Here is a 25,993-nt window from a genome sequence, read left to right on the forward strand (position 1 = left end):
AATTATGGGGAACGTTAACACCCAAGTTTCAGAGGGTAGCCGTGCCGGTCTGCTGTAGAAGAGCTAGATTCGAGTTCGGTAGCACCTTATTAGAGACTTGTTGGTCTCTAAGGTACTCCTAGGAGCCTCGTGGCGCAGAGTAGTAAGCTGCAGCCCTGCAGTCAACGCTCTGCTCAGTGCTAGTGACTTGAGTTCGATCCCAACGGAAGTTGGTTTCAGGTAGCCGGCTCGAGGTCGACTCAGCCTTCCATCCTTCTGAGGTCGGTCAAATGAGTACCCAGCTTGCTGGGGGTAAAGGGAAGACGACTGGGGAAGGCACTGGCAAACCATCCCATAAATAGGGTTGCCAGGTCCCCCCTTGCCACCAGCAAGAGCTTCGGGGGGGGATGTGCAAGTGCACAGTGTGCATCCGCAATAATGTCCCTTCCGGGGTAAACCCAGAAGCAACGAGGACGCGCTAACATCTTCCAGTGTGGTGTAGTGGTTAAGAGCAGTGGTTTGGAGCAATGGACTCCAATCTGGAGAACCGGGTTTGATTCCCCACTACTCCACATGAGCGGCCGAGGCTAATCTGGTGAACTGGATTTGTTTCCCCACTCCTCCACATGAAGCCAGCTGGGTGACCTTGGGCTAGTCACACTCTCTCAGCCCCACCTACCTCACAGGGTGTCTGTTGTGGGGAGGGGAAAGGAAGGTGATTGTAAGCTGGTTTGATTCTTCCTTAAGTGGGAGAGAAAGTCGGCATATAAAAACCAACTCTTCTTCCTCCTCCAAAAACTCTGATTTCCATAGAGTTTTTTGAGGGACGTGCTAGAGCATCCCCGTCACTTCCAGGTTTACCCCGAAAAAGACATTATTGTACCCTGTGCTGCTGTCACGCGCACGTGGGGATTATTCCCCCCTCTTCAGCTGGCCAGTTTTCCCCACCTGCCAGCTAAGGAGCAGCGGGCAGGCTGGTTAATGGGCAGGCAATTGTCTGCCATTAACAGGCATCTTGCAACCCTATCCGTAAACAATGTCTGCCTGGTAAACGTTGTGATGTGACACCACCCTATGGGTCAGTAATGACCCAGTGCTTACACAGGGGACTACCTTTACTTTTAAGGTGCTACTGGACTCCAATCTAGCTCATTCAAAGCCAAGACACAGAAATATAACATTGCTTTCATTTATAACAGCAGAACATTACTGCTGTATGATTTGTGAGACTCCCTCACTGCTTGCTGCTTCGAAGACTAACAAAGTAAAATTGAATTTGGAAGGGTTCAATGGCAGGAGTTGTGTTTTTTTTTTTTAAATCCTCAGGGGAGGGACTGTGGCTCAGTGGCAGAGCATCTGCTTGGCATGCAGAAGGTCCCAGGTTCAATCCCTGGCATCTCCAGCTAAAAGGATCAGGGCGTAGGTAATCTGAAAGACCTCGACCCAAGATCCTGGAGATCCCCCACCAGTCTGAGTTAGACAAGGGTAAATTATGCATGAGTACCTGGACTCACGTTCGCCCCCTGTCTGACTCAGTTGTTCCTTGGAGTTCTGCATGAGTTTTCCGTCCATTAGAAATGACCTTGCTGCCAGCCCTCGCAAGGTCCGGGTTTTCCCATTCCTCTGTTAACCCGACTCTTCCCTCTCCCCTGAGCTCAGCCGGCTGAAATCTCCCTGCAGAAGGCAAAGCACTGGACACAGACGCTTGCTTTCTCTCACAGCCTATCACAAGGCAGCATATAAAGAGGCGGGGATTCTAATGCTTCCTGCTTCCTTGGAGCTCTTTCTGAGCAAAAGAAAGGCTTTTTTTTTTTTTTTAAACAGAGGCTTGGATTTCTCCCCCCCCTCTTTCAGATTGCTCAATTTTTATTTTATTTTTTGTTCCTAAAATGCTTTTTTATGCAGAAATTGGGCTTGGGGGGAATCTTCTCTCACAGTGAGCACTGCGATGTAAGCCAATTACAAAGCAGCATTTCAAGGTGTGGGAACTTGATTTGAGCTTGGAGACTGCTGGTGCATAGATTCCCAACAGGAAGGTGTGGGTCCAGCCAGCAACAAACCTTAGGTAAAACTCCCATGCATAAATGACCGAGGCTGATTTTGATGGAGTGATGGACTGATTCAGTATAAGGCAGCTTCATGTGTTCAAGTAGGCAGAAGAACAACACTTTCACATGGGCAAATAAATACTGAGCCATTCAAACCAAGTACTTACATGTTCTAAGTTAAATAATCAGGAAGATTTATATTGAAATAATGAAAGAAGAAATTAAGACCAAACCCCTCTTGGCGGTCCAAGCGCCTGTGTGTGTGTGTTAAGTGCCGTCAAGTCGCTTCCGACTCATGGCGACCCTATGAATGAAAGTCCTCCAAAATGTCCTATCTTGGACAGCCTTGCTCAGATCTTGCAAATTGAAGGCTGTGGCTTCCTTTATTGAATCAATCCATCACTTGTTGGGTCTTCCTCTTTTCCTGCTGCCCTCAACTTTTCCTAGCATGACTGTCTTTTCCAGGGACTCTTGTCGTCTCATGACGTGACCAAAATACGATAGCCTCAGTTTAGTCATTTTAGCTTCTTAGTTCAGGCTTGATCTATAACCCACTGATTTGTTTTTTTGGCAGTCCACGGTATCCGTAACACTCTCCTCCAACACCACATTTCAAAGGAATCTACTTCCTATCAGCTTTCTTCACTGTCCAGCTTTCACACCGATACATAGTAATAGGGAATACGATGGCATGAATTAGTCTAGTCTTGGTGGCCAGTGACACCAAGCGCCTACCCCTTTGTCAAAGGTGGCGAAGAATTTGACGTAGGGCTGGAAATGTTCTGCCGCCTCCTCAAAGGCTTTGTAATCTGAGAAGGAGAAAGGAAGGGAAAGGGGGCAAATCAACATTTGCTCTGCTTGAACGCAGATCAACACAAGCATGGCCAGCATCGGCTGACAGTGAAGTCGTAAGTACCTTCCCACCCCGAAACAGAAGATACTTTGGAAATGAAGTCCAAACAGCAGCCCAGATGGCTCTCTGTGTGTGGGCAGCTGCAGCTGGTTTCTGCCATCGTCGTTCACCTCTTTTCAATAGGGTTGCCAACCTCCAGGTGGTCACTCAACAACCAGCACAAAGGCCAAGAAAAGACCCAAAGAAGTGAACTTGAATGAAACAACACGAATATAATGAAGTCTCACAAGACTAGTAACAAGTGTTATACTGTGTTCGACATTACATCCGGGAGATCATACACTTGCGTACTACAGGAGGTATGACCGGGAGAATGGAAACTACATCCCCAGTTTGAGCATTTTGAACTTGCCAACTGAAGAAGATAGCTTGAAACGGGTGTTTACGGGAACTTCACCTTGCCTCATTGTCTCTTCACTGAATTTATGTTTCAACACTGCTGCTTTATTTCATATAATTTAATGGGCAATTTGTATAGTTATTTGACTTGACTGACTATATTTCACTGTGTAATGTTGAACACAGTATAACACTTGTTATTAGTCTTGTGAGACTTCATTATATTCATGTTGTTTCATTCAAGTTTACTTCTTTGGGTCTTTTCTTGGCCTTTGTGCTGGTTGTTGAGTGGCTATGTGTATACCACACTGGTGATTTTTGTTGTTCCTTAACCACCAGGTACTAGCTGACCAGGTTTGAGCCCCATGGCGCAGAGTGGTAAGCTGCAGTACTGCAGTCCAAGCTCTGCTCACAACCTGAGTTCGATCCCAACGGAAGTAGGTTTCAGGTAGCCGGCTCAAGGTCGACTCAGCCTTCCATCCTTCCGAGGTCGGTCAAATGAGTACCCAGCTTGCTGGGGGTAAAGGGAAGACGACTGGGGAAGGCACTGGCAAACCACCCAGTAAACAAAGATTGCCTAGTAAACATTGGGATGTGACATCACCCAGTAGGTCAGGAATGACCCGGTGCTTGCACAGGGGACCTTTACCTTTTACTAGCTGATCTCCTGCTATTACAACTGATCTCCAGCCAATAGTCCCCCTGGAGAAAATGGCCACTTTGGCAATTGGACTCTATGGCATTGAAGTCCCTCCCCTCGCCAAACCCCACCTTCCTCAGGCTCCACCCCCAAAATCTCCAGGTATTTCCCAACCTGGAGCTGGCGACACTACCGCCCACCTTCCCCATCCCCTTCCACTTCCACCTGGACCTAAGAAGCCGTCAACACACGTTCTGAGTCTTCTCCTTTGAAGTAGCCGATGAGTTTCATCTCCTCTTCTATGCGGTCGAAGCCCTGCAGCTCCAGTTTGTTGTTGATTATCTCCACTGGTTCCTCCATTAACTGCCACAAAAAAAAGGGATTGGGTCAAGAAGAACAACTTATTTGCAACAGAAACAGTATGGCTATTACCTGATGACCAGGGAGAAAATGTCCCCCCCCACACACACACACCAAAAAAACTAGGCCGTATTTCCAAATTCTGTTCAGGTTTTGAAGACTCTCTCTCCCACCCCAATTATTTCTATCTCACATTTTAACTGGAGTCTCAAAACCTCTCTCAGCATTTATAAACACGTGACTACCCATATGAGCCCCGTGGCACAGAGTGCAAGCTGCAGTACCGCGGTCCAAGCTCTGCTCATGACCTGAGTTCGATCCCGACGGAAGTTGGTTTCAGGTAGCCGGCTCAAGGTTGACTCAGCCTTCCATCCTTCCGAGGTCGGTAAAATGATCACCCAGCTTGCTGGGGGTAAAGGGAAGATGACTGGGGAAGGCACTGGCAAACCACCCCATAAACAAAGTCTGCCTAGTAAACATCAGGATGTGACGTCACCCCATGGGTCAGGAATGACCCGGTGCTGGCACAGGGGACTACCTTTACCTTTTTTTTACAAAAGGTGTTTCTGTCCCTAACGCTTGGTAATTTAAGTGATACGATTTTTTCTTTCGTAACAAATATGACAGGCAGTATGACAAGAGAAATAATGTAGTCTTCCTATTGGAAAAGTCAACGAATATACCGTAATGCCAACTTTGCTTGGAAGTCACAAAGTCAGGATAGGTGACCACACACTAATACATCATATTTTTGAATGATAGTATAGATCTTTTAATTCTCCAATACACAACCCTAGGTAATGCCATTGTGCTATTTTAATGTTTTAAAATATTTTTAACCTTTACATAGCGCTTCGAATAAATTATATTTTCTCTGTGTGTGTGTGTGTGTGTGTGTATACACACACACACACACACACACACAGAAAATATAATTTATTCGAAGCGCTATGTAAAGGTTAAAAATATTTTAAAACATTAAAATAGCACAATGGCATTACCTAGGGTTGATATCTGTAACCACATACCAAATGCATTTCGGCCAATTGGGCCTTCATCAGTGGTCAATTAAAACCCATGTTAAGCCTGCACACATTTACAGAAATAAATACATACATACATACACAAACAGTTCAAATCAAACCAGGCATTTGAATAGGTTGTAAAATCTATTACCAATTACTCAAACATCTGGTCAGATTGGTTCTAGTTGTAATACTGGTTTGTATATGTCTCTCATATACGATGTGTGCCATTATCAACCTAGTAGAGCAGTGACACATGAAGCTGCCATATACTGAATCAGACCCTTGGTCCATCGAAGTCAGTATTGTCTACTCAGACCGGCAGCGGCTCTCCAGGGTCTCAGGCAGGGGTCTTTCACATCACCTACCTGCCTGGTCCCTTTAACTGTAGATGCCGGGGATTGAACCTGAGACCTTTTGCATGCCAAGCAGATGCTCAACCACTGGGCCACGGCCCCTCCCAATAATAAACTCCACAAGCTCACGGTGGCCTCTTTAACCAGCATAATTATAGCTTCACAAAAGTTGTTCATAAGCACAGGCTTTTGTGAAGCTATAATTATGCTGGTGAAAGAGGCCACCGTTAACTTGTGGAGTTTATTATCAAGTCAGCAACTATTTTGTTAACAGCTTGTTGGAAAGAAGTACTTTTAGGAACTTTGGACTGTATATGCATGGTTTTCATCGATATCTACTACTTTTTGTATTATGTACTGGAGAATTATAATATCTATACCAGTGGTTCCCAACCTTTTTTTGACCAGGGACCACTAGGACTTTTTTATTCGGTGCAGGGACCCCAAGGTTCAAAATAAAAATTCTGAGAATTTGAAAATAAACTTTAATCATAACTGTTAGTTAAACATTAAACTTAGAATAATATTTGAATATATATTTTTATAATAGAGAACTTTTAATTGCAAATATTAATTTATTATGGGTTTATAACTTTGTTTCGCAGACCTTAATTTAGTTCTTGCGGACCCCTGGGGGTCCACGGACCCCTGGTTCGGAACCAGTGATCTATACTGTCATCAACAAAGATAGTGAGGGCTCTGGAGACCAAGTCCTATGATGAAAGGTTGAAGGAGCTGGGTATGTTTAGCCTGAAGAGGAGAAGGCTGAGAGGGGATATGAGAACCATCTTCAAGTACTTGAAGGGCTGTCATATAGAAGATGGTGCCAAGGTGTTTTCTGTTGCCCCAGAAGGTCGGACCAGAACCAACGGGTTGAAATTAAATCAAAAGAATTTCCATCTTGACATTAGCAAGAATTTTCTAACAGAGCGGTCCCTCAGAGGAACAGGCTTCCTTGGGAGGTGGTAAGTGTTCCTTCCCTGGAGTTTTTAAAGAAGAAGCTAGATGGCCATCTGTCAGCAATGTTGATTCTATGACCTTAGGCAGTTCATGAGAGGGAGGGCATCTTGGCCATCTTCTGGGCATGGAGTAGGGGTCACTGGGGGTGTGTGGGGGAGGTAGTTGTGAATTTCCTGCATTGTGCACGGGGTTGGACTAGATGACCCTAGTGGTCCCTTCCAACTCTATGATTCTTTGATTCAAAAATATGTATTAGTGTGGTTACCTATACTGACTTTGTGACTCATATATTTGGTATAGAGGTGTTCCTTGGTTCTCCTGACTTTGCTTGGAATACACTCACGTCCAGGAGGAATTCCACCAAGACATCGGCGGCCATCTGCCCATCAAACTCAATGATGCGGTCCTCCTTAAAGACGTAGAGGCTTCCTTCTTCATCCAAACCTGGAGAGAGGGCAACAAGGCACACAAGGTGGTGCGGGTGTATGGCAAACCTGTTCAGTCTTGGCTGCGAAGACATACTGGTGTCTCCCACAAAGGATTCTGGGGAAACATACCACAAACCAGGGAGCAGACCAGAGGCATACGCTGTGAGAGACACGGTCCCAACTTTTCAGTGCAAAATTCAACAACCTGAGATGTTTGTGACTGAGAATTTTACCACAACATTCGAGATGTGGGCCAGAGGTGTTTCTAGGCATGGATGTGCTAAGAGCATTTATTTTATTTAGGAGCCTACACAACACAAAACACTGTTGCTGTAGGTAGGTTTTATTTTATTGTTTTTTTATCTTATATTTTGGAAATGTACGTCCAGTTGTTGTTTTTCCTTTAAAAAATTTTGGGGGGCCCCAAGAGAGTGAGGCCCTAAACTATAGCTTGTTTAGCTTATACGTAAATCTGTCACTGCAGTGCCACAAACCCCCGGAGAGACCCAGCAGCTGGCAAAAATAGAATGGTCAACAGTATCAAATGCTGCTGGCAGATCCAATAAAAGCAGCAGCTCTGACCCCCCCCCCCCCATCAAAGTGGATCCGTAGGGTGGTCAGTTCCCTCTTCGCCACCAGCAGGAGGTTTTTGGGGCGTAGCCTGAGGAGGGCGGGGTTTGGGGAGGGGAGGGGCTTCAATGCCATAGAGTCCAATGGCCAAAGTGGCCATTCTCTCCAGGGGGACTGATCTCTATCGGCTGGAGATCAGTTGCAATAGCAGGAGATCTCCAGCTAGGGTTGCCAGGTCCCTCTTCGCCATCAGCGGGAGGTTTTTGGGGCGGAGCCTGAGGAGGGTGGGGTTTGGGGAGGGGAGGAGATTCAACGCCACAGAGTCCAATGGCCAAAGCGACCATTTTCTCCAGAGGGACTGATCTCTATCGGCTGGAGATCAGTTATAATAGCAGGAGATCTCCAGCTAGTACCTGGAGGTTGTCCATGAGGGCTACAAAGGGCTGTCTCAGTCCCAAAGCCCGGCCGAAAGCTGGATTGGAATGGAACGAGTGCCCACGTTTCATCCAGAAAGGTCTGGAGCTGACTGGTGACTGCTCTCTCAATTACCTTTCCCAGAAAAGGAAGATTTGATACCAGGTGGTAATGGGCTAGATCCTGTTTCTCTAAAGATGGTTTCTTCAAAGGAGGCTTAAAAATAGCCTCCTTTAAGGAAAAGACAGTCATGCTAGGAAAAGTGGAAGGCAGCAGGAAAAGAGGAAGACCCAACAAGAGATGGATGGACTCAATAAAGGAAGCCACAGCCCTCAGTTTGCAAGACCTGAGCAAGGCTGTTAAAGCGAGGACGTTTTGGAGGACATGGATTCATAGCAACTTGATGGCACTTAACATGCATAAGGATCTAGGGAAGCAACCCTGAGAGAGAGAGAGAGAGAGAGAGAGAGAGAGAGAGAGAGAGAGAGAGAGAGAGAGAGAGAGAGAGAGAGAGAGAGAGAGAGATTAATAACCTCCCTCGAGGAGCCCCCTACCAAATTCTGGCTAGCTTTCGCCTACCAGGATGGGCTGGGATCCAAGGAGCAAGTCCAGGCCCTCATAGCAGCCAGAACTCCATCAACATCAGATAGTGTGAGATGGAACTAGTCCAGAAGGTCCAGACACTGCCAGTGGAGTCTCCATTACACTATTTTCATTAAATTGGAAACCAAGTCCCGGCAGAGCTTGGACATTTTTATCTGCAAAAAAGCTTGCAAACGTATCACGGCTAAAAGCCAAATCGCGAATGTTTGGGGACTCCTCCTTAGGAGAGCTCAGTGTCAAACTATCCCAAACACAATAACGTGAGCATCAAATTTATAATGCAACTATTTTCCCTATGCAAATCTCCCCCTTCCCCCAAATTTAGACAAAAATCTCTCTTCTCCCCATGTGGTCTCAATCAGCGGATTTAAGTATCCGCAAGTGGAGCCCCCATGTGGCTATTTGATATATAAACCTCTGGACAGCTTTCACAATGGGCTGTACCCCTTGGCTACACCCCCAGACTCAATCTGCCCTTTGAAGAAGAAGAGTTGGTTTTTATAAGCCGACTTTCTCCACTACTTAAGGAAGAATCAAACCGGCTTACAATCATCTTCCCTTCCCCTCCCCACAACAGACACCCTGTAAGGTAGGTGGGGCTGAGAGAGCTCCAAGAGAACTGTGACTAGCCCAAGGTCACCCAGCTGGCTTCACGTGGAGGAGTGGGGAAACCAACCCGGTTCTCCAGATTAGAGACCACTGCTCCAAACTACCACTCTTAACCACTATACCACGCTGGCTGGCTTTGCCCCCTAACTAGGGTTGGGAAATTCTTGGAGATTTGGGAGGTGGAATCTGGGAAGGGTGGAGTTTGGGGAGGGACCTCAGGCGGGTATAATGTCATAGAGACCACACTCCAAAGCATCTATTATCTCTGGGAGAACTGATCTCTGTTATCAGGAGATCACTTGTAATCCCAGGAGATCTCCAGGCCCCATTGTTGATTTGCAGAGCCCTGCCTCAGCCAGCCCCTGTCTAGGTCCCAGATGTTTTAATTTGACATTTTTTACACCCTACAAATTGACAGCCTCAATTCCCCTGCCTGAAGTTCAAGGGGGGAAATAGTTAAACGCCAAATAAAGACTTAATAGGATATTTTGGATAATCTTTTAGAGATGACTAATTCACACTTTTTATCAAGGTCTGACAGATCATCCTGCCTTATCTCTGCTTTCTTTGGATAAACACTTTTCCCCAGCATACATTTTTCATAGCATCATTAGTTCCTCTAATTAAGTAATTAACTTTTCGAGCTTGCCTCCTCCTTAGTGGGAGCTGCCGTGCAAAACAGCAAGCCAAGGAGTCGGCAAACCCAAATGGCCTGCGCTAAAAACCAGTCCCCTGTGGAAACCAACCCATTCACCAAACAACAGCTGAACCAAGAACATCACAGGGCTTTGGGTAACTGCCTTTGAGGCTAATGCTTCGACCTCGGGCTCAGACTGGTCTTTGGTACTAGGGGAAGGCAGCCACTAAGGGCATGTATGTGTGTGGCCCCTCCAGCCAGCGTGGTGTAGTGGTTAAGAGCAGTGGTTTGGAGAGGCGGACTCTAATCTGGAGAAGCGGGTTTGATTCCCCACTCCTCTACATGAGCGGCGGAGGCTAATCTGGTGAATTGGGTTGGTTTCCCCCACTCCTACATATGAAGCCAGCTGGGTGACTTTGGGATAGACACACTCCTCCACATGAGCAGCGGAGGCTAATCTGGTGAACCAAGTTTGATTCCCCACTCCTCCACATGAGCGGTGGACTCTGATCTGGAAAACTGGGTTTGATTCCCCGCTCCTCCACATGAGCGGTGGACTTTTCTTCTTCCTGTCTCACCATGGTGCCTGGATGGAACATTCTGGACTCCAGTAGCTGTTTCCCATTTGCTTTTTGTCTTCTGACAATTTTTAGACCACAATGCTGATATTTAGTGGCATCTCTTCACTTTGTCCTGACCCGGATAGTCCAGGCTGGCCCGATCTCATCAGACATTGGAAGCTAAGAAGGGTCTGCTCTGGTTAGTATTTGGATGGGAGACCACCAAAGAAGTCCAGGGTCACTTCTACAGAGGCAGGCAATGGCAAACTGCCATTAATCTCTTGCCTTGAAAACCCTGCTGGGTCCATAAATTGGCTGTGACTTGATAACACTTTTACATATGCACTTGGCTTTATTTATGGTATTTTAATCGTTCCTATAGTTATTGCTTATTGCTATTTTTTTCATCAGTTGAATCTGCATTGATGGATACTGCCTTGAAAGCAGTGCAGAAGGAGGAGGAGGAGGAGGAGGTTTTTATATGCTGACTTTCGCTACCATTTAAGAAAGAATAAAACCAGTTTACAATCCCCTTCCCTTCCCCTCCCCACAACAGACACCCTGTGAGGTAGGTGGGGCTGAGAGAGCTGTAAGAGAGCTGTGACTAGCCCAAGGCCACCCAGCTGGAGTAGGAGTGGGGAAACCAACGTGGTTCACCAGATTAGCGTTCACCACTCATGTGGAGGAGTGGGGTATCAAACCCAGTTCTCCAGATTAAAGTCCACCGCTCCAAACCACCGCTCTTAACCACTATACCACGCTGGTGCGTGGGATATAGATATTTTGGGATATTGACATTTGAAATAAATAAAGGCAGACGTTTTAAAATTCTACTCAGCCTTTGCGCTATTTCAGGTCTCCAAGATAAGACACAGACAGACAGACAGACAGACAGACAGACAGATGATAAAAACACAGCCAACTAAACAGGAAATAATAAACAGCAGTGAAACAATCATTCTAACTATTGCCAGGAGCAGACCACAAACTACAGAAAGTTACAAGGCTTGTGGAAACAGAAAGGTATTTCGACATGTGCTGTTGGCAGGGGTGTCTGGGAAGGGCATTCCACCATCTGGGCACCATCTCCAGAAAGGCCTGGTCCTTGGTAACCGCGCACCTGAAGGTGGAGTCACCTAAAGGAGTAAATTATCTTCAGGTACAAACGAGCGGTCCTTGGCTGAAACTGCATGGCCGTTTTCTCTGGCAAATCTCCCAAGCATGTCATGAATCTCCCCAGTCAACACACACGGCCATCTCCGGCCTGCGTGATCGACCTATCCACTTCCGGAACTTCCCCGTGTTTTCCTTTGTTTGTCGTGACTTTAATTTAAGTCTCGCAGCAAACGCAAGATCTTGCCGGAGCGTTTAAGCATCCAGGTCGACTCCCCGTTGGAAGAAGCCACTGGCCGGCCCGACAGCAGCGGCAGCAGTGGCAACTTTCCACCTGCTGGACTCGAATTGGGCTGCTGTATTTTCAACCAAACCCTAATGGGAACCTTAGGCTGCATGAAGGCAGCTTGGAAGATGGCTGGATTCACTCCACTGTGGGTTTGGTTTTCCTGGGACCACAGAGGAGAACATCCTTGAAAAGATTTGCACCAGCTTAGCCGTATCACTTGTTCTTTGGTACAATGGCCCAGGCTAGCCCGATCTTGTCACATAGTTAAATTGTGGAACTCCCTGCCCCAGGATGTGGTGATGGCTGCCAACTTGGAAGGCTTTAAGAGGGGAGTGGACATGTTCATGGAGGAGAGGGGTATTCATGGTTACTAGTCAAAATGGATACTAGTCATGACACACACCTGTTCTCTCCAGGATCAGAGGAGCATGCCTATTATATGAGGTGCTGTGGAACACAGGCAGGATGGTGCTGCTGCTGTCGTCTTGTTTCTGGGCTTCTTGGAGGCACCTGCTTGGCCACTGTGTGAACAGAATACTGGACTTGATGGGCCTTGGTCTGATCCAGCAGGGCTTTTCTTATGTTCTTATGTTGTCAGATCTCAGAAGCTGAGCAGGGTTCCCCTTGGTGAGTACTTGGATGGGTGACCACCAAGGGAGTCCAGGGTCACTACACAGCGGCATACCACCTCTTAACGTCTCTTGCCTTGAAAACCCTACGGGATCGTCATACGTCAGCTGTGACTTAACAGCACTTTCTACTACCGCAGTTAGAATTGTTGTGTACAAGGGAGAGCCTTGGTTCATCCTCTGGATTGGTTGTGTGTGTGTGAAACGAGTACAAGACAGCAGCTGGCAGTGTGGAGTTTCACTCCTGGTTTGACCAGGGTTCTGAACATAAGAACAGCCCTGCTGGATCAGATCAAGGTCCATCCAGTCAGGCAGTCTGTTCACACAGTGGCCAACCAGGTGCCTCTAGGAAGCCCCCAAGCAAGACGACTGCAGCAGCACCATCCTGCCTGTGTTCCACAACACCTAATATAATAGGCATGTCCTTCTGATCCTGGAGAGAATAGATATGCATCATAATAACATAAGAACAGCCCTGCTGGATCAGATCAAGGTCCATCCAGTCCAGCAGTCTGTTCACACAGTTGCCAACCAGGTGCCTCTAGGAAGCCTACAAACAAGACGACTGCAGCAGCACTATCCTGCCTGTGTTCCACAACACCTAATATAATAGACATGCTCCTCTGATCCTGGAGATAATAGGTATGCATCATGACCTGTAGCCATTTGGACTAGTAGCCATGGATACCCCTCTCCTCCATGAACGTGTCCAATCCCCTCTTCAAGCCTTCCAAGTTGGCAGTCAGGTGTGTGGATATTGGTGGCAGCATGGATGGGGGCAACATGGATTTTCACATGGATGCACAACACATGATGCTCTAGGGATAATAGTTTGGATCTAGCCCCCCAGAAGGGTGTCCCAGGAATCTCCCCAATGGTGCACTCACTGCCCTAAATGAATGGCACATACCTAGCTTTTTGGCAAGCTTTGCATCTTTTTTGGAATCCAACAGTCCAAAGCCGATGCCTTTTTCTTCCAGGACCTGGGCTGTGAGCTGAAAGGAAAGCAGAAAGGGAAATTAACCCCCCCTCACCTAGAAAATCAATGTCCTCTGGCCACAAAATGTGCTGGAAGCAGTAAATTATTTTTTTAATTTTTTTTATTCAATTTATATCCCGCCCTTTCCCAACCAAGTCGGGCTCAGGGCAGCTTCCGACAGTTAGTATATATAATACAATACAATATAATTAAAACATATGTTAAAATAATTACAAAAATGATAAATGCTTCAGATGACTATCTAACAAGGGAAGCTGCTGATCAGCATAGAAAGTTCTCCCACATTCCAGAAATGAAAGGAACTCTTCACCATGCTGGTCAAGCAATAGATCCAGAATTATGTCTCCGTACCCATATGCATATCAGAGATTCCATATAGATCTGCTTGAAGACAGGGAGGATATTTGAGATGGCAACGACAAGGACTGGCCATTCACTGAAACGAAGATCCTAGTATCTTCCTTGGAAAGCAGATGCAGCTTTACAATGCCAGTATCTAACTAGGGCCATTACCACACTAGGTATTCCCAGCGATGTATTAAGAGTTTGAAAATGTTATAAAAAACATCACTTTAAAAGGGTTTTTGGATGCCACGGCTAAAAAATGGTTGGAAGACGTCTTCACAGCTAAAGGGGCCAAACAAAGTGCGAACAGTATTTTTTATAACAGTTTCAAACTTTTAATACATCGGTGGGAATACATAGAAAGTGCGAACAGTATTTTTTATAACATTTCCAAACTCTTGATAGATCGCTGGGAATACCTAGTGCGGTAATGGCCTAGAAGAATTCAAAGATAGCTGGAACTGCACGCTCTTTCTTGCATGTGCTTTACTGTTTCTATTTAACATCTGCCCCCTCTATGCCATTACATTTGGCTTTTTGTTAATTTGTGGGGTTTGAATTTATACAACAACTGCATTTGCACGTTGCTGCTCATACTCTTTGTTAGTCTTACGCAGGGCCGGATTTAGGTTTGATGAGGCCCTAAGCTATTGAAAGTAATGGGGCCCTTTAAACGTCCAGCTGTCCTTTGTCAACAACAAATTGTCACTGTTTTTTGTGTTGAATATATGCTATATGGTAATTTATGGACCTAATAGGTATCTAAAGCCATTTGCACATAACAAAATATGTTATGCAGAATGTAGGCATCCTATATGTAGAAATGAGCAAACCAGTGATATTTTAGGGAGCAGGCTAGCAGGCGGGGACCATTACTTACATCATAGGAGCCACACAACACAAAACACTGTTGCTGTATATAGGTTTTATTTCATTTGTGTTTTATCTTATATTTTGGAAATGTACATCCAGGTTTTTTTTCCTTTAAATTTTTTTGGGGGGCCCAAGAGAGTGGGGCCCTAAGCTATAGCTTGTTTAGCTTATACATAAATCCAGTAAAGACTCTTACGCATGTATATGACTTTATATTAGCATAGTACATTTCATCAACTTGGCCACCGTGCTGTGTTTTCTTTTTTGATAGACAATCCCCAGGAACTAGCTATTACAACTGATCTCCAGCCGATAGAGATCAGTTCCCTTGGAGAAAAATGGTCGCTTTGGAAGGTGGATTCTATAGCATTATACCCCATTGAAGTCCCTCCCCTCCCCAGACCAGTATCTCACTAGAAGAATTCAAAGTTAGCTGGAATTGCATGCTCTTTCTTGTATTTTTGGGGTGGAGGAGGCTCCTCAGGCTCCACCCCAAAAATCTCCAGGTATTTCCCAACCCAGAGCTGGCCACCCAAATTTAACAGCAGGAATTTACAGGTGACATTTTTTTTTTCATGGTTTGGAGCTAAACCTTATCGCTTGCAAATGAATGTAGACCAAACTGCTGCTAGAAAATAAAACCGAACAGGAGCCCAGTGGCAATACAGTTGCCAGGTCCCTCTTCGCCACCAACGGGAGGCTTTTGGGGCGGAGCCTGAGGAGGGCGAGGTTTGGGGAGGGGAGGGACTTCAATGCCATAGAGTCCAATTGCCAAACCCTGCCTTCCTCAAGCCTCCCCAAACCCTGCCTTCCTGATGCTCTGCCCCCCAAAACCTCCCGCTGGTGGCAAAGAGGAACCTGGCAACCCTAACCTGAGGAGAGCGGAGTTTGGGGAGCTGAGGCGACTTGGCAGGGTTTGATAGCATTCTAGGACTTCAGTTCCACCTAGACTCTACGGTATACCATAGAGCCCACCCTCTGGAGCTGATGTATCTTCCAGGAAAACTGACCTCTGCACTCTGGAGATCAGTTGTAATTCCAGGAGACATCAATGCCCGACCTGGAGGCAGGCCACCATATCTGGGGATGAGGGCGGGAGTATGGCCTAATTAAAACAGAGAGGTTAGGCTTGCTGACCTCTAGGTGGGGCAGGGAGATCTGCTGGCATTACAACTGATCTCCAGGCTATAGAGATTAGCATCCCTGGTCGCCATGGCTGCTTTGGAGGGCTCTACCCCCAAAATTCAAGTTGTTTCTGAACCCAGAATTGGTAATCTTCACGGGCAGAGGAGCGCACTTGGTAGGGTTGCCAGGTCCCTTTTCATTACCCGTGGGAGGTTTTGAGGGCGGAGCCTGAGGAGGGCAGGGTTTGGGGAGGAGAGAGACTTCGATGCCATACAGCCCAATTGCCAAAGTGGCCATTTTCTCCAGGGGAACTGATCCCTATCGGCTGTAATAGCAGGAGATCTCCAGCTAGTACCTGGAGGTTGACAGGTACCAGCTGGGGAGGGGAGGGACTTCAATGCTATTTCCTCCAGGTGAACTGATCTGTATCGGCTGGAGATCAGTTGTAATAGCAGGAGATCTTCTGCTAGCACCTGGAGGTTATAAACAAGCATCGTGCTGTTCATTGAGCCATCCTGCTGTTCTTTGCTTGTTTATTACCTATTACTCAGCACAGGGTTTTTTTGTTTTTTCATTACCACCTGGAGTAGGCTTGCCAGATCCCTCTTTGACACTGGTGGGAGGTTTTGGGGGCGGAGCTTGAAGAAGGAGGAGTTTGGGGAGGGACTTCAATGCCATAGAGTCCAATTGCCAAGGCGGCAATTTTCTCAAGGTGAACTGATCTCTGTTGGCTGGAGATCAGTTGTAATAGCAGGAGATCTCCAGATACTACCTGGAGGTTGGCAACCCTACCTGGCCCTGGCCATTCCATGCCACCCTTAAAGGCAGAGGAGCGCACTTGGGGTCTCTGAGCATGGTGACACAAATGCAGCAGTGCAGAAGAATGTGGCAAAACCGGCACTCTTTTGGGGGGCTTCCTGTGCCCTGTAAAAGAGGGCATGAGTTTCCCACCGCCAGACAGAGAGGCTCCGGCTTCCTTAGGACAGGACAGGACACATCCCCAGCAGCTCCCAGCAAGGGTCTTGGCAGATGGCTGCCTTTCGCTCCTCACCGGTTGACACACCTCTTCTTGGAATGAAGGGCCTCAGAGTCAGAGCGGGTGGGGGTGGGGGGCAGAAAAGGGCTCCGTCTGTCCTCTGGCCGCTCCCTTCTTCAGTGTCCCCCCACCCTGGGTTTTGAATCGCAAGCGTTTATGTGTTTAAAATATTTGCAGCCCGCTTCTCCAGTCCAAGCATCTGCAAGGCGTAGGGTTGCCAACCTCCAGGAGATCCCCTGCTGTTACAACTGATCTCCAGCCGATCGAGATCAGTTCCCCTGGAGAAAATGGCCGCTTTGGCCATTGGACTCTATGGCATCGAAGTCCCTCCCCCACAACCCTGCCCTCCTCAGGCTCCGCCCCAAAAACCTCCCGCTGATGGCGAAGAGGGACCTGGTAACCCTAGCAAGGTGGCTTGTGATATCCTCCTACTTCCTGCCTCAGGAGGTCACGCTCCCTGTGATATCCTCCTACCCCAGGGTTGCCATTCGACAGGTGGGGCCTGGAGATCTCCCAGAATTACAAGTGATCTCCATACTACAGAGATCAGTTACCCTGGAGGAAATGTTGGCTTCGGAGAACATACTGTATGGCAGTCCTAAGCATTTGGCCACCGGGGCTTCCACTTTTAGGTACAGGATCTCAGGGCCTTTATATAAGAATCTGCCTGTGCTGGACATAGGGTTGCCAATCTCTAGGTAGTGACTGGAGATCTCCTGCTCCTACAACTGATCTCCAGGCAACAGAGATCAGTTCCCCCTGGAGAAAACAGACGCTTTGGAAGGTGGATTCTCTGGCATTATACTCTATTGAAGTCCCTCCCCTGTCCAAACCCCGTCCACCTCCACAATCTCCAGGTATTTCCCAACCCGGAGCTGGCAACCCTAGATGGAAAGTTACTTCTGTCCCCCCTCCGTCTCACATGAACACATGAAGCTGCCTTATACTGAACCAGACCCTTGGTCCATCAGAGTCAGTATTGTCTACTCAGACAGGCAGCAGCTCTCCAGGGTTTCAGGCAGAGGTCTTTCCCATCACCTACTTGCCTGTTCCCTTTAACTGGAGATGCCGGGGATTGAACCTGAGTCTGAGGCCTTTCCCATCACCTACTTGCCTGGTCCCTTTAACTGGAGATGCCGGGGATTGAACCTGGGACCTTCTGCATGCCAAGCAGAGGCTCTACCACTGAGCCACAGCCCCTCCCCAATCTGATCCTGATTTGCAGGATCTCTCAGAAGCCTTTCTCCCATCCCTGCAAGGTAAGGCCCCCTTGCCCTTGAGCTCGGCTTTTGTTAAAAACAGACGCACACGCCTTGCCCTGGCTTACGTAAGAGCAGGTGGACGTGGGCAGGAGTGCACGTGGATCCCCCACCCCCAGAACAACAAGTTTCACCCTAAGCGTGCAAAGGATTGCGGCCAGAGGCTGAGATCGTGCAGCAGCTGCAACATGCAAAGGTCTCCTCCTCCTGATCTCGGTTGTTCTTCATAGACGCCTTCGTGGGAGTAGGATGGAGGCCTCCGGGAGGGATGATCCAGAGCTAAGCAGGGCCCGTCTGTCTGTTTAGTGAGTGGAAAAATGCCCTTGGCGTAAGGTCACTAAAATTAGGAATGGCTCATCCCTAGTGGAATACGATCCGGCCCAGCTACGTGAAACCATTTGTAAGGTATCCGCAGAGCAGCACACCAACCATTGTGCCTCGCAGTAGTTGCCTGAGTGCGCAATTCCCAGTGCATGTGCTGGGAAAAGGGTTGCCAACCTCCCGGTAGGACCTGGAAACCTCCTGGAGTTACAACTGACCTCCAGACGACAAGGAGAAAATGGCTGCTTTGGAGGGCGGACTCTATGGCATCCTGAGAGCCCTCCCCTCCTAGGGTTGACAACCTCCAGGTACTCGCTGGAGATCTCCTGCTGTTACAACTGGTCTCCGGCCAATAGAGATCAGTTCCCTGGAGAAAATGGCTGCTTTTGGCCATTGGATTCTATGGCGTTGAAGTCCCTCCCCAAACCCCGCCCTCCTCAGGCTCCACCCCAAAAATCTCCCGCCGGTGGTGAAGAGGGACCTGGCAAGCCTATCCCCTCCTCAAACCCCGCCCTCCTTAGGCTCCACCCCCAAATGTCCAGGGATTTCTCCACCTAGAGTTGGCAACCCCAATTGACAACCATCTAATGGGGAAGACATAGGGTTACCAGCTCTGGGTTGGGAAATACCTGGAGGTTTTGGGGATGAAGCCTGACGAGAGCGGGGTTTGGGGAGGGGAGGGACTTCAATGGGGTATAATGCCATAGAGTCCAATTGCCAAAGCGGCCATTTTCTCCAGGTGAACTGATCACTGTCACCTGGAGATCATTTGTAATAGCAGGAGATCTCCAGACACCACCAGGAGGTTGGCAGCCCGAGGAGGACATGAGAGAAGGGGCTCTCCAGGCAAGAAGCCCACTTTTCCTCTTAATGGGATTCACAGCACTGCCAACCTCCAGGTGGGGCCTGGCGATCTCTTGGAATTACATCTGTTCTCCAGACTAGCTAAATCAGTTCCCTTGAAGAAAATGGTGGATTTTGAGGGTGGTGTAATGGGTCAGCCTGCTGAAACTTCCTCAGATGAAGAGGAAATAGAGGCAGAATGCAGTGTGAGGAGCAGAGGAGCAGCAGCAGGCAAAAATCAGTGTAAGAAGAGAGGAACAGTGGTATAAACAGTTTTATGGATGGTATATCACACCAATGGATATTAAAAAAATGAATGAGTCTTAAGATAGCTGGTGTTGGAAATGCAAAGATAAAGATGGAACTTATTTTCATTTATGGTGGACATGCAAGGAAGCTAAGAAATTTTGGATACAAATTCATCAAGAAACGCAGAAAATTTTAAAAATCCAATTTCCACTGAATCCGGAAATTTTGTTACTAGGAATTGAACCTGATAATTTGGACAGAAACTCTGGAGAACTGTTTGGATATTTGACAAAGGCGGCTAGATTAGTGTTGGCCACATTTTGGCAACAAAAAAATGGATGAATTTGTTGTGATGGCCAGATTGACCAGTATGTTGAAAGAGAAGACGACTGAAGAATTCCAACAGAATTGGGAAAGCTATTTTGATTATGTTAAACAAAAAAGATAGATTGCTATTTGATTCTTTATTTAGGACAGAAGGAATTTGTACCTAAAATGTAGAATATAATGACAATGTACAAGATGTTTTCAAATGTAAGATGAAATAGACTCCCCGAAGGAGTATAAACTGTGTGAATGTGTGTGTGTGTGTGTGTGTGTGTGTGTGTGTGTTTGTTTGTTCTTCCTGAAAATCTTAATAAAATATTTTTTTAAAGAAGAAGAAGAAGAAGAAGAGAGGAACAGTCACAGACAGAGGAGGCCTCACAGTGTCTGCAGCCGCCCAGCTCAGGGGATCGAGCTGTGCCGCAGTCCCAGCCACAGCATTGCTGTAAGCCTCACCAAGGCTGCCGGAGCAGAGGTGCAGAAGGTTCACGGCAGGAATACAAGACAGGCGGAGAAGTGCCAGGCTACAAGCCCAGAGTAGATCACTGACTGACAGCAGTAATGAGGCTGATACGCTCCACAGGGCTTGGAATGCCAGAACGGCCTAATGAGTAACAGCTGGTCTGCTATCCCAAAAAAAGATAAGGGCGTGTTTAAGCAGGCAATGAGACAGGACCATTGTGGGAGCAAATCGTTGCACCCACTCCATGTATTGGCCGTGTGCTCTTGTTATACTCTGGACTCCTGCTACCCTGACCTCAGAACTGAACTTGACTCTGTCTGGTCTTGGATTGCCCCTCTTGGTGCCCCACCGGCAGGAGGTTTTTGGGGTGGAGCTTGAGAAGGGCAGGTTTTGGGGGGGACGGACTTCAATGCCAAAGTCCAATGGCCACAGTGGCCATTTTCTCCAGGTGAACTGAACTCCATCAGCTGGAGATCAGTTGTAATAGCAGGAGATCTCCAGCTAGTACCTGGAGGTTGGCAACCCTAACGCTGTCACTTCTCCTGCTGTGTTTGGATTCCTTCCCTAATGGGCTCCCTGCAATCTTGGGCTGCTTCTGACAGTGTTTGGTTTGCTATCGTTGGCCTCCATTCATCACTGGATTACTAAACCCTTTCTTGGCTCAGAAATACCTTTTTTTTTTAAAAAAAAATCTCCAGGCCTGAATGATGAGTTGCCAAGAGACCTTTAAGCAGGCGACAAAGTGCAGGAATCTCACTCTGGCACAGACTGTGGGTTTTAAAGTCAAAGAAGGGAATGTTTCTTCAGCCAGGTGCTGTAAAAGCCACACCACTTAGCATTCCTGGTGGGGCAGAAGAGGGATTTTGAGTGCAGAACGTGGACAGGAGAAACCCTTGGAGTGAACAAAGTGAGCCAGTCGGATCTCCAGTCTGCTCAGTTTCCATGACGTCTCCCACTCAGGGATGAACGCTGTCAGTCCCTTAATAAAATCCAGAGACCGGACAGCCATCAGAGCTTTGGGAAACAGATTTCTGGGAACCTTCCAATCTGGGAAGCCCCAGGTTACGCGCAAACCTTCCTTGTTGTTTTGCATTCCTTCGCCGCTTGTCCCCCAACCACCACTGGCTTTCCTAGGGGGAGAGGGCAGTTCTCTGGAGAAGAGGAGGCGGAAGGGGGGCATGATTGTTTTCCTTAAGTATTTGAAAGGCTGTCACTTAGAGGAGGGCAGGGAGCTGTTCCTGTTGGGAGCAGAGGATAGGACTCGCAATAATGGTTTAAATTGCGGGCGAAGAGGTACCTGCTGGATATTAGGAAACATTTTTTCACAGCCTCAGTTTAGTCATTTTTAGCTTCTAGGGTCAGATCAGGCTCGATTGGATCTATAGCCCACTGATTTGTTCTTTTGCCACTCCAGGGTATCTGGAGTAACAGACTCTGGAGTAGGGATCACTAGGTGTGTGTGTGGGGGGGAGGTAGTTGTGAATTTCCTGCATTGTGCAAAGGGTTGGACTTGATGACCCTGGTGGTCCCTTCCAACTCTACGATTCTATGATTCTATGAGCACTCTGATGTTTTTCTTCATCTTCATCTTGATCTATCTTGATCTGTGGTATACCGTCGGTTCTGAACAAAGCCCTTCCCCAAATTCCCCCCCCCTCCAGAGCACAATCCCCAAATCTCCAGGTGTTTCCCAGGCCAAAGCTGGCAACCCTACTTACATCCCCCCAAATGCAAAGCACACCAGTCCTGAGGGACGCCTGGACCATGCCGCCGCACTTACCTCCAGCACCATCTCGGTCATCTGGAAGCGCCTCTGTGAGATCTTGTCGGAAGCCACCGGCTCATGGAGAAAGATGCCCAGCATGTCGTACTTCTTCAAGGCCTGCTTGTAGTTCTTTTCGCTCAGGTCCAGCACCCTGTCTTTCCCGTCGTAGGTCGGGAACTCCAGGCCTTCCTCCCCTCTGCAGCAGGCAAGCAGGTAAACCCCGGCCAGCCACCAGAAAGCACTTTTCGCCACCGAAGCCATGATGGGGGATCCCGGCTTGCGTGTCTGAGGGACGGAGGAGGGCTTTCCAAGCCAAAGTCGCCCGAGCTGCTGCTCTCTGGGTGCCAGTCCGAGGCCCTGGGCCTTCTCACGGACCCATCTAGAGCGAGAGGCAGACAGGAGCGGGACGCCGCCTGAACAAACGGGTGATCCTTGTGGGAAGACAAAGCCAGGAGACAGACAGGAGAAGCTGGCCGATCGCACCCCGGATACCTTACATAGCTGGGCCCGGCTCTTGTTTCATGAAGAACTCCATTTTTAGGAAGCAGTTGTTTCAGGATATAAATAGACCGTGCAATGAAGAGAAAGGACAGATATGACACTGTTGAGGGACTTTGCTGGCACGCAGCATCATCCGGGAGAGAGAAAGGGAGCAGAGGCAGAGGCCGGGGCGGGTGGGGGGGAGAGAAAAGAATGCAGAGAGATTCCCTTGGGACTCCTTGGCACAGTGAAAGGAGGCATGTTCAGAAGGGCAAGACTGGGGAGGGCACCTTGCCTTCAAATATCTGACTGCGTGCATGGATTATATTGCATCCAGGGGTTTACCAACCTTCAAGTAGGACTTAAAACATGCCTTGTATTATCCACACTTCCATTCAACCAATGAAGAAGAAGAGCTGGTTTTTATATGCCGACTTTCTCTACCACTTAATGAAGAATCAAACCGGCTTACAATCGCCTTCCCTTCCCCTCCCCACAACAGACACCCTGGGAGATAGGTGGGGCTGAGAGAGCTCTAAGAGAACTGTGACTAGACCAAGGTCACGCAGCTGGCTTCATATGTAGGAGTGGGGGAAACCAACCCAGTTCACCAGATTAGCATATGCCACTGATGTGCCTGGGCGTCCTCTGGAGCAGGGAACCCTGAAGTTTCTCACCGCGGAGGGGATCTGTTTGACACAAGCAAAGCAGACCGGCAGTTGGTGTGAGCAGGGAGGCTGATGACGGGCCTGAGGCCCCCTGGCAATGGCAAAATGCTGCCTGGTTTGCAGAAGGCCTTTGCACCGAGATCGGTGAGCAGCTCTCTGTTAATCCACCTGAAATGTTGGCCGCGGCCAGCTGCAGGCATTGAGTTACCGTTTGCCTTCACACCCAAGGCATCCTGGCAGTACCCTCCCACCTCCCCAGCAGGGGTCTTGTCAAGAGACTATGATTAGGGTTGCCAACCTCCAGACTACCTCCAGGGTTGCCAACCTCTAGACTACTGCTGGAGAGAGAGGCTACGTGCTCACACATATCCCTCTGGGAACAAAAAATGCACATTTAGCTGCAAGGCTATTTACCAGCAGCATACAGTGCAATATGCCATGGAATGCTCAAAAAACATTCTGAAAAGAGCTGGCGAAGCCACCATGAAACGTGAAGTGACCGGCCTCACGTCCTGCAACATTTTGAGGCTTTTGCCCATGGACTTGAGTTGCGCTGGTACTTAATTGCTAGTTTTGTTACCATTTGATACTCCATTGTTATGAATGTAATACTTTGGTTGTTCTTTTGGTTTCAATAGGGAATGAATTCAATGCTCAGTAAACATTGTTGAATGCTTGTAAATAATTCAGTGCTTGTGTAATTTTTGAACTGTGTTCTTTGTGGAGCCTTCGTGCTGCCAATTTCCTAAGGTTACCTATTACAGCACAGGTTGTTTGTTTTGCTTAGTTAGTTAACCTCCAGGTAACAGCAGAAGATCTCCTGCTATTACAACTGATTTCCAGCCAATAGAGATCAGTTCCCCTGGAGGAAATGGCTGCTGTGGCAGTTGGGCTCCAGGTGGTAGCTGGAGATCTACCTGCTATTACATCTGATCTCCAGCTGATAGAGAGAATTTCTCCTGGAGAAAATGGCCGCTTGGGCACTTGGACTCTATGGCACTGAAGTCCCTCCCCAAACCCCGCCCTCCTCAGGCTGCACTCCCAAAATCCTCCCATCGGTGGCAAAGAGGGACCTGGCAACCCTAGTTGGAGGAGATGCAGGTATTTCTTTTGGATGGAGGCTGCAGTATGAGTATAGGTGGCTTTCAAAGAGGCTCTGGCTCAGGGGTAGACCTCTTGGCAGGCAGGGAGTACAGGGTCAATCCCCAGCATCTCCAGTTAAAAGAACCAGGTGGTGTGAAAGACCTCAACCTGAGACCCTGGAGAGAAGCTGCCAGTCAGTGTAAACAATATTGACCTTGATGGACCAAAGTTCCGATTTAGTAGAAAGCATCTTCATGTGTGTTTATGGCCTGTTTTGCAGGGACGTTTCCCCGCTGCCACCCCTGTCAACTGCTTTGGGGATTCCTTTTGATTATGCGTGCCTTTTTCACCCGTCAGAGGTCACCTCTCTCCCCCCGCGTGTTTTGCCGGTGTTTTCCAGATGCTGTTTTAGCCAGAATCTGGAAAAACGCGGGCAAAACATGCGGGGAGAGCGAGGCGACCGCTGACGGATGGTCGAAAAAGGCACGCATAATCAAAAGGAAGCCACGAAGCAGTCGGCGTGGGCGACCGCAGGGAAACGTCCCTGCATAAAAGGCCTCGGTGTTCATGCATCCAACAGATTCATAGAGGACAGGTCTATTGATGGCTTCTAGTACGGTTGTGCAAACAAAAAATTCGGTAAATTTTGGGTTTATTGGGCCAGATTGTTTTTTCGGTAAACCCAAAATAAGCCAAATACCCATACCGGTAAATATAGTTATTAGGCGTTATTTCTGGGTTTCCCAAAAAAATTCGGCTCCATTGTAGTCTGGAAATTTTTTCACGAAGCTCCAGTGGGGGCATTTTTGGACATAGAGTTCCCAAATTTTCAGGGTAGCTTCAAGGGACTCTCCTTGAATGAACCCCGAAGTTTGGTGAAGACTGGGTCAGGGGTCCAATTTTATGAGGTCCCAAAGGGGTCACCCCCTCTTCCATAGAGAAGCATTGTAAACTATTTCCTTTGGGACCCCATAAAATTGGATTCCCTGTCCCAATCTTCACCAAACTTCGGAGTTCAATCTTCATCAAACTTCAGGGTTTCTTTTGCGGTCACCCTACCAACTGGTCCAGCACTACGTTTTGATAATGCACGCCTTTCCCGACTGTCGGACGTCTCCTTCCTCTCCCCGCGCGATTCTGCGTGTTTTGCCTGTGTTTTCTGGATGCTGTTTTAGCAAGAATCCAGAAAACAAGGGCAAAACACACAGAAACGCAAGGGGGGAACGAGGCAACCTCTGACGGTCGGATAAGGCGTGCCTAATCAAAATGAAGCACCGGAGCAGTCGGCGGGGATGACCGTGGGGAAATGTCCCTGCATAAATGGCTTGTGCTGCCTCTGGAAAAGCTGCCTCTAGTCCTCAAAAGCTTCGGCTGCAATAAAATCTTTTAAAGTATTTGCAATGCCACATGGCTCCTGCTTATTTTAGTTTCAGCTGACTAACACAGCTACCCCTTTGGAATTAAGAAGCGCAAATTCCTTCCCTTCACCAAGGGCTTCATAGCAACAGAGCGGGTGTGTTTATTTTCACACCCATTTTCTGCTTCAACCCCTAAGTTCCGGGTGATTCATGGGGGGAAGGGGGGGATGTCAAGAAGATGTCATTGCTTCTGTCCCACACTAGATGGAGATGTTGTACAAAACATCTACTAGCCATTGCAAGTTTCCTCCATTCAGCTGAAGATTTGC

At 47.9% G+C, this 25,993-nt stretch overlaps 1 protein-coding gene across 1 annotated transcript in view; it reads right to left on the reverse strand.

The window, feature by feature from the left end:
- The window catches only part of CASQ2 (calsequestrin 2), a 33,304-nt gene extending 10,968 nt beyond the window's left edge, over nt 1-22,336 (reverse strand). The window contains exons 1-5 of the mRNA XM_056848360.1: nt 22,091-22,336; nt 13,383-13,467; nt 6,964-7,064; nt 4,171-4,282; nt 2,763-2,836 (exon numbers count right to left, since the gene is read on the reverse strand). Coding sequence (XP_056704338.1) covers nt 2,763-2,836; nt 4,171-4,282; nt 6,964-7,064; nt 13,383-13,467; nt 22,091-22,336 — 618 coding nt within the window. The remainder of the gene's footprint in view (nt 1-2,762; nt 2,837-4,170; nt 4,283-6,963; nt 7,065-13,382; nt 13,468-22,090) is intronic.
- Between the last annotated feature and the right edge of the window lie 3,657 nt (nt 22,337-25,993).

Source organism: Euleptes europaea, chromosome 4 (assembly GCF_029931775.1).
Source record: "Euleptes europaea isolate rEulEur1 chromosome 4, rEulEur1.hap1, whole genome shotgun sequence".
In the NCBI taxonomy this organism is placed as follows: Eukaryota; Metazoa; Chordata; class Lepidosauria; order Squamata; family Sphaerodactylidae; genus Euleptes; species Euleptes europaea.